Here is a 9,802-nt window from a genome sequence, read left to right as displayed (position 1 = left end):
AATAACAATGATATTAGCTTTTTACAAAGAAATAAAAAAATTAAAGAAAAAGATGTCTCAGGCTAATTTCTGATAAAAGCAAGCATTGATATGAACAAAAGAATTAAAGATTATGTTGTTTTTACTTAAAAGAAAAGAGAGAGTAAAGAATTAAAGATTATGTTGTCGTGCTTGCTCATTCATCCACGACAATTCCCTCCGTCCGACATGAAGCTGATTTTGTGGCGAGTTGTCTGAGCTGCGACACATTTCTCCCAAACACCAAAGCACTCTTCATTTCCAAAACTTCTCCGTCTTGTCTTCTCTCCAACCTCACCTTCTATTCTACTTGCAACACTATGCGCCAATTTCTCTACTTCTCAATCATCACCACACTTCTGTTGGATTTAAAAGAACAATGGGATAGAGTAGTAGTTATTCATAATACCTAACCTAAAGGAAGAGAAGAGTCAAATGAAATGAAGAGAAGGACATTGATGGCTCACCAATTCATTTCATTGACTTGGTCTGTTCAACACTTCCACCTACTCGCATGCCCACTTGGATTAAAACCATTATTTTACCATACACAAAACCAAATAAAAGAATTAGGTAATTATATCATACACTATATTTAAACCAACTGTTATGATTTTCTTCATAATTAAACTCTTGCCTTTTATTTCAGGCATTACCTTTTACTTATTCAATTTTCAATAGCCATGACTATCCAAGCTCCTTAATTTTTTTCAAACAAACACAAATGTCTTTGGAAATTGTGGTGGTAGGTGGACAGACGCCTTCAACACTGACAATTCATTATTGTTAATTATTTTCTTCTCCATGTTCCTACAATTCATTTCTTTCCAGGAATATAACATAAGACCTATTGTCAATTCAAAGTGCTTGACCATGATAAGGAAAAAGGATGAAGATCTCATTTCAATCCGGTGTGGGATTGATGAATGCATTGTTTTGTATACCGTGGTATCCATATATATGCGTTCCATATATAGTTTGAAATTGAATTCCTTATGCACATGCAGACCAATATATATATATATATATATATATATATATGCCATCTAATTGAGTTATGAAACAGAGAAATGTGAGAATTAAATTTCGATTGTTGAGTGTCAATTAATTGAAAGTACTTACAAATATATCTATACATATTTTCAATGAATACTCCGTAGAGTTATGTCAGAGGACTATACAAAATAATAAAGAATCAAAGAATAAAGGTATCGTTTGAGATCAAATGTTATCCTAATTAGAAGAGCTTGCTGGCGAATTCGTCGACGACAATTCCTTCCACACCACAGTAAGCAGATTTTGAGGCAAGGCGTCTCAGCCCCGAAACGCTTCTTCCCAACTTCATTGCCACCTTCATTTCAAAAACTTCACCGTTTTCTCTTTTCTCAGTGTCTTTCTCTTCAAGAGTGTCCCTAATGGTCTCTTCCAAAAGCGTGAAGAATCCACCACAGTTTCTGTACATTTCGAACACCATGCCCACTTGGCCACCGTGCTCGAATGCATTAACAGCTGAAGCCAATGAGCCAGCCATGAGAGGCACTAATGCCGCCAATGAGCCATTCCCCACAAAAGAAGACCCCACTGCTGCAATCCCACTCAGTAAAGGCCCCGCAATTGCAAGACTCTTGCTCACCTTCAACGCTATGTTTCCGAGCCTCTCATAGTCCTCACTGTCTTTCTTCTTTATCACTTCGATCACTTCCCTCAACTCCTTTTCAAGGTCTTCACTCCATCCATTATTAGACCTTTTCCTCTCTTGTGTTGTACTTTTTCTCTGGGACTGAGACGAAGGCCACCATACCGCAGGTTCATATTTTTGGGGAAACTTGTCAAGCATGGCTCCCAACAAGGGAAGTGGGTAAGCTCTGTCGAGTGCCAGCACCTTCTCTATTAAACTCTTCACATCTTTCTCTGTGGGATTTCCAATAGTGATTAGGGTTTGGATTTGGGTATGAAGCTCTTTAAACAACCTTGTAGCATTGCGTTGCTCCTCGGCGAGTTGTGAGGGCTGAATTTTGTTCATGATGAGTGACATCCCTGTGGCGGCAGAAAACAAGAGCGTGGACGACAGTTTCAAGGCCAAAAGCGGTGCTCCGGTGTCACCAGTGGTGGCTGCAGCAACACCAGCCATGGCTGTGGCAGTGAGAGTGATCATGTTGACCGAGTTAAGAAGAAGAGTATTCCAGTTGTTTCTCTGTTCGCCAATGTTTTTGTGCATTTCAATTCTGTCAGAAACTTGCTCCAAAATTGCGTAGAGTTGAAGAGTGAGGTTANTAGNTGATCTGTCGGTGGGAGAGAATAAATCTTGATATATGTGTGTGGTAACGACATTGTTCTCCAATGGAATTGTTCGTGTGGAGCCATTAAGTTGATCAATGCGCAGTGTTGTTGATGGTAGCTTTGGGAGAGAATGAGAGAGTTGTGGAGGGTTAGGGAGACGGATAGAAGCGTTGATTTTTGTTAAAGAAGAAGAGAGGAGAGGTGTGGTCTGTAAAGAAGCCATGGGATGTGATGTGTGTGTTGATGAGATTGAGTTTGGAGATGTTGGAGATGTTGGAGATGCTATAGATGAGAATGAGAATGAGAGATAGGGGTAGGTAGGGTTGGCGTATATATATATATATAGTGGGAGAGAGAGACATATTCAAAGGAAGAAGTGGAAGAAGTGACGTATGTAAGGAAAAGTTTGACTAATATATTAAGAGGAAGAAGGCAGAAGATTAGACTTGGCCTTGGCCTTGGCGTGATGGCGGACTCTTTCAGCGATCAGATTTTTCTGAGTTCTGAAATTTCAACCATTTAATGTGAGACGCAGTAAAGCCACCAACAACGCCATCAATATCAGAATATGTCAAATCCATAACTGTTATATTCAACTACAACATTAGTCAGTTATTTGTCATTTGATGATTTTCAATAATTAGTTTCAGGTGTATTTAATTACATGTTTATTGTCTTAATCAGGAGCTAGAAAAAACACACTGACTTGAGACTTGAGCAGCTCAATTATCTGTAAGGTCGTTTTGTCTCTGGTATTTCAATATTCATTTTATGTTTTAAAACACATCCGTGAAGGCTGTCTATATTGCATATAGAAAAGAAAAGGCTGTAAGTCAGTTACCTGCAGTCAAAAGCTGCAAGTAACAAATTAAATTCATAAATAATATTTAATAACCGATTATTTAAGATAAAGGATAATTCATTTAACCATTGTATTTATATGTAATAAAAAAACATAGTTAATCTATGTTTATTTATACTATATACATGTATTAATTTCATTTTCTATTCTTTGCAATTTGTTTTTATCTAGCACGTGGCTTTTTTATGTTATAGATAGATCTCTATGGGTTAGAGATAATAAAATTATACTTTAATTGTAGATTGAACTCTTCTATGAATAGATAACACTATTTTTGAAGCTAAAAGAAGAACACGGTTAGGAGTCTACTTTAATATAAGGGAACCTAATTATTTAGAAATTGTTTCGGTTAGTCGGTCTGACTCCAACACCTAAACAGTTTCCCTTCTAACTGTCTCTACCGTTCAAGTCAGTGATGAATTCAATAGTAGAGATAGAAAGAGAAAGTGAAAGTTCAGAGTAAATGTGTAATCAATGTAACACAACTACCTCCTACCTTTGACCTCTATTTATAGTTTTTGGCATGGGCCGTGATTAACAAAACCCTAATCCCAGTCCAATATTGGCCCTATTTCACTAATTAGGTTTATTATCTTAACCTTATCGTGATGTTTCAAACCATTCCTTAACCGGGCGACCTCCATCAGTCGGTTATATTTTATGGAATACGGAGAAGCCCAAGGATCTCGATCCATTGCCGAACAACCTATCCGGGCGGTCCATGGTAGTTACCTATCAACTTTCGTCCGTTCGGTGACATGCTTTGTCCAAATGACCTTACCTGAACAGGATCTGTTCTATAGGTTTGTACCTCTGCATCCTTAAGTTCTAAGGAGTTAGGGGCTGAAGTCTGGTGGGCAAACCGTGACCCTATGGTTCGGGCGTGATTAACGACAGTGTGGATGGTCGTAGGACGAACAGTTTTCGTCCGTCTGGTACGGGTGAGGTGCCCTATGGTACAAAAATTATTAATTTTCTTGAAATATTGAGTCTTAATATTTAATTTGGAGTGTTGATAAATTTATCTTTTTATGAATGGATGAGAGGTGATATATTTAAATTAAAAAAAATTATGCTAGAGAGTAAAAGAATTTATTCTTTTTTCAAGAAGAAAGTTTGTGATGAAGATGAAAAGATGCATCTAGGTCAACTAAACTTGAGAAATTTTTTGAGAATCCAAGAATTGAAGAAAATGAAAAACAACTCTCCAAAGTTTCTAGAATCAAATAAAATGAATTTGTATAGTTTTTAGAATGTGATTATGGGGAGCATCCTTAAATTTGGCAATATTCACCAAATCAAATTGATGAGGTAGAAAGAACTTATTTAAAACGGGATCTATATCAAATACATTTAAAAAATTATTTTTTATCTGGTGAAGATAATTGTTCAAAAAGACTTCAATACACTTCCTTTAGTTTCTTTCATTCATGGTTAGAGTATTTGTGGTTAAAAAATATTGCATATTGCTTACCTTGCTATCTTTATTACAATTGATAAATAATTACAAGAGTTAAATTGTAGATTTAATGACCAACTAATGGAGTTATGAATTCTAGGTTTTGCTTTGGATCCTAATGAAACTTATAAAGCTTTTAATATTGACAAAATTTGTACTCTTATAGACAAATATTATGTCATGGATTTCAATGAGCATGAGAAAATTATTTTGAATTTTCAACTTGCTTCTCATTATTAATGCTCGTTGAGAAAGATCTTTTTTTTGCAATGAAAATGATCTAGAATACGTTAAGAAATAAGATGGAGGCTAAATTTTTTGTAAGTAGTGTGATAGTCTATATTGAAAGAGATATTGCAACATACTTTAGTTATGGTTCAATTATTATTTTAAGTAGAGGAAATGAAGAGAGAAAATGAGAACTCTTTTTTTAATTAGAAAAAAGCAATTGATTTCTTGTCCAACAAATGCATATTTGTTCGTCTAATGAAATGTTAAATTTTTGGGAGTGACTATTTAATCAAGAAAAAAAAAATAAAGAAAGGTAGTTCTAGTCGTGGAAACACGGAGAAACTCAAGAAATTGGTCAAAGGCTACTTCAAGTGTATCAAGACATTGTGCTTCCATTAAACTTGTGTGTTCTAGATGACTAAAAGTAATTAAACTCCGTTTTCATTGGAATTAGATGTAATGTATTCAAATTGATGTAAAGTTATTGTGCAATAGAATCTCGGTTCATTCATATGCTTTATTGGGAAGTGATTCTAAGAATGGGTTCAAGTTCTTTAGTGATTCTAGATATCTCAACTTAAATGCAAATTGAATGTTAAATGAACTTTAAGAATTATTAATTTAACATATTGATTTAGAACTTGTTTTTAAGGAATTAGAACTTGTAAATTTATGATATAAATTTTTGAATGAAATTGACATAATTTGTACAAAGTATTTGTATCATTTGATTCATGAAATCTAATCCTAATAAAGCTTTTGCTGAATCACTTTCCTGTTTATAGAATTTTAGGCCTTGTTCACTTGAGTGGATTTGAGGGAGAGTAATTGAGTGGATTTGAGAGGATTTGGATATAACTTTTTTTGTTATTTATTTGAGTGAATTTGGAAGTAAAGTTTGTGAGAATTAGTGTAAGATTTAATTTATTTGATATTAAAAAAATTTATGTGACATTAAAAAAATTTACTTCCAAATCTACTTTCACTTATCTCCAAATCTATTCAAATAAACAACAAAAAAAAATTATCTTCACATCATCTCAAATCCTCTCAATTACTCTTCCCTTCCCCAAATTCACTCAAACAAAGAAAGCCTTAATGTTTACAAACTGTTTTAATTCATAATACTTTCAATAATCATCTGTATAGTAAATTAGCATAATAAGACAAAAAAAAAATACAAATCGTTTAAGAAAACAATAATTAGAACTTCCATTTATTATTTATAACAACGGCACACTTCTCAAATAATTAACACAAAACAAACAAGAAATTATCCAAAAATGAATAAATTCTTTGAAGAAGTAAATGAATATTTCGTATGAAGAAGATGAACCATTAATATTTTATTATAAGTAAAAGTTTGAACCAGAGGTACAAAGTTACAAAGTAAACAAAAATGAATTAGAAAATAATAGAATTTGTACTTATATATAAAAGAATTTTTTTTTTGTCAATTTTTTTTTCATTTTATATTTTAAGTTATCGTTTTATTTAAATTTAACTATTTTTTTAAATTTAATTAATTTTTAAAATTAAACAAATAAAAACCATCTATAAATAAAGATCATTTAAAAAATAAATAAAAATGATCAATAATTAAATATAAAAAATATTTATATTTACTTTTATAATTATAATTTTATTATTTTGTTATAAAAAAGGTAAACACACGTGCGCATAATACATCCATTTTCACTGGTAAATTAAAAATGATAATGTTATACCATAGATATCTGGTTCATCACTAGTGCAAAAACGTTGTTTAACGGTTAATTTGGACTTTTAACGTTATTTTCACAATCGACGTCTATACGGGTGACGTCTATGGGACGTCGAAATTCGTCAGAACCGACGTCCATATAAACATCAGTTCACGATATCCACCGACATCTATATAGACATCTGCTTATACTCACATGACGTCTAATTACTCTATATAGACGTCCACCTATGATTAAACCGACATCAACATGAATATATAAAGAGGTTTAAAATGACACTAACCGACGTCTATGTTGTTATAGACGTCGGNCATGGNTTTAACNNACGTCTAACAACGACTTTGTGTTTTAGTGCANTTTTGATCNAGNCTTTCGGTAGNATTGTGNAACANTNTCCTCTCGCTAGTTTCCCCACAAAAAAAGCTTGCGTCTTTTGAATCTTCTAGTGCTTTCAACCCAAAACCGAACCTGGGTCCATGGCTACTTCCAATTATTCAACCGCAACAGAAAAAAATTACAGTGTCGAGAAGTAGACAAGGACCCAAGTTCCATTTTGGGTCAGAAGAACTAGAAAACTCAAAAGATCGCCACTCTTTTAGTGAGGAAACTAGCAAAGGGAGAATGTAAACTAAAGAAAGTTTAAACGGTAAGCATAAGAAAAACCACGCACCTGGGATGAAGAGAGAAAAAGGAGAGGACAAAGACAATGACGTTATGAGAAAATATAATGCAATGCTGGAAGAGATAAAAAGTAGAGGTGCGCAAGGGAGTAAAAGAAGAAAAGCAGAGAAAAAGGAGAAGAGATGAAGACGCAATCAGAAACTGAGTGGTTAGAAGGGTCTGCGGTTAATTTAAAATGAAATTGGGCATCGGTTGCGCCAGCAACTAACGTCTATAGACGTCAGTGTTTGATCGGGATTCGACGTCTATTCTTCTTAAAGAAACTGAAAAGATTGACGCTTGATTTCTTGTCAGGGTAGTTCACATCGGTGCCCCTCCTAGCCGACGTCTAAAACCCTCGAATTTGGTGAAAATAATCAATTACAGGAACGTAGACATCGCTTACGTTCAGAACCGACGTCTAAATTGAAGGATTTTTGTCTTCCCGCCTTCCAGATAGGCCTTAGACGTCGCCGTTTGACTACGTGACGTCTAAGCGCCTGGGAATTTGGTGAACAACATTAATTGTAGTCCAGTCGACGTCGCTTGTCCAGGGGATCCGACGTCTATTCCACGTCTAGAGCTGAACCGTTTGACGTTTGATTTCCTGTCAGAGACTGGAACGTCGGTGCCCTTTTCTAGACGACGTCGAATTGTCTGTCTTATCACATACCTCAGGCAATTTGACGTCGGCTTGAGGCTGGTGCGATGTCTATGATGTCATAAACGTCGCCTAACATCGAAATTGACGTCTAGTTTACCAATATATTTACGATAATGCCACCGTGCAATAATAGACGTTGGTTTTTCACGAAACCGACATCTAATAGGTGACGTTAAACAGCGTTTTTGCACTAGTGCATGTCTGGTAATATTGCAATAATTGAAGAGGAAAAAAAATATTCAACCTTCAAATCTTTTAAAAGAAAAAAAAAATCAATTGTTCATAAAAATAGGAATGAAAAACTCTAGGAGGAAGATGAGTCGTTTTAGGCATCTAATATACTTTAAAGAAAATAACTTAATGGTAAGAATATTATGATGCCTGTAATAAAATAAAATCTAAGTTTTAGGAATGGCTCATTGTTCCACAAATCTAACTCGTTGGATTAATGAAATATAATGGACTTATTTTTTTTCATTGTTCAAATATATATAAAAAGAGTTTGGATATAAGGATCTGATATTGAATGTTCCAGTTTAGAATTCTCTATAAACTTTCGACCAGACAATTACAGAAAGATATGAATATTCAAATATTTATAAAAAATATTTCATAAATATTGGTCAAAAGGGTTGACAAAATTCGTGTCAGAATCTATTTTGTAGGCTGAAGGTTGGCAATCGGATTGGTCAAATACTTATTTTGAATCAAACAAATCAAAGTTTAGGCTATTTGAAATACTTTTATTCAATATTACACTGTAATTAAACACCATTTTTTGTGACCAATTGTGGCCTTCATTACCTACTTAATTATATTTTCCTCGCATAAATTAAGTTAATACATCTATATAGTATAAATAAATATAGATTAACTATGTCTTCTTTTATTGCGTAAATAAATACAATTAATGATTAAATTAATTATGTTTAATCTTAAATAATCGGTTAATAAATCATAATTATTTATGAATTTTATTCTACATGCAGATTTTGAATGTAGGTAACTGACATTGTTTTAATATAAGTTGAAATTATATATCAATTAATTCAACAGCCTTTTCTTTTTTATTATATGGAATATAGACAGCCTTCAGGGATGCGTTTAATATAGATATAGAAACAGATGTGTTTTAAAACATATAAAAGGAATAATGAAATACCAGAGACAAAAAAAACCATACAGATAATTGAGTTGCTCATCAAGCCAGTGTGTTTTTCCTATAGCTCTATTAAGACAATAAACATGTAATTAAATACACCTGAAACTAATTATTGAAATCATCAAATAACAAATAACTGACTTTATGTTGCAGTTGAATATAACAGTTATAGATTTGACATTATGATATTGATGGCTTTACTGCGTCTCACATTAAAGGGTTGAAATTTCAGAACTCACCAAAATCTGATAGCTGAAAGAGTCCGCCATCACGCCAAGGCCAAGGCCAAGTCTAATCTTCTGCCTTTTTCTCTCTTAATATATTAGTCAAACTTTTCCTTATACCCGTCACTTCTTCCTTTGAATATGTCTCTCTCTGTCACTCTATATATATACGCCAACCCTACCCCTATCTCTCATTATTCTCATTCTCGTCTCTAACATCTCCAACATCTCTAACATCTCCAATCTCCAACATCTTCAACATCTCCAAACTCAATCTCATCAACACACATCCCATGGCTTCTTTACAGACCACACATCTCCTCTCTTCTTCTCTAACAAAAATCAACGCTTCTATTCGTCTCCCTAACCCTCCACAACTCTCTCATTCTCTCCCAAAGCTACCATCAACAACACTGCGCATTGATCAACTTAATGGCTCCACACGAACAATTCCATTGGAGAACAATGTCGTTACCACACACATATATCAAGATTTATTCTCTCCCACCGACAGATCA

General features: G+C 33.9%; 1 protein-coding gene across 1 annotated transcript; it reads right to left on the bottom strand.

Annotated features, from left to right (window-relative positions):
* Positions 1-1,095: 1,095 nt before the first annotated feature.
* On the bottom strand, positions 1,096-3,037 carry LOC106767815 (probable F-box protein At4g22030). The gene has a single exon (XM_014652767.2). It carries the CDS (start codon positions 2,519-2,521, stop codon positions 1,256-1,258), a length of 1,266 nt encoding a protein of 421 aa, XP_014508253.1. The 5' UTR covers positions 2,522-3,037; the 3' UTR covers positions 1,096-1,255.
* Positions 3,038-9,802: the final 6,765 nt, after the last annotated feature.

This window comes from Vigna radiata, chromosome 7 (genome assembly GCF_000741045.1).
Source record: "Vigna radiata var. radiata cultivar VC1973A chromosome 7, Vradiata_ver6, whole genome shotgun sequence".
In the NCBI taxonomy this organism is placed as follows: domain Eukaryota; kingdom Viridiplantae; phylum Streptophyta; class Magnoliopsida; order Fabales; family Fabaceae; genus Vigna; species Vigna radiata.
The sequence above is the reverse complement of the archived record's forward strand: the minus strand, read 5'-3'. Positions and strand labels throughout refer to the sequence as shown.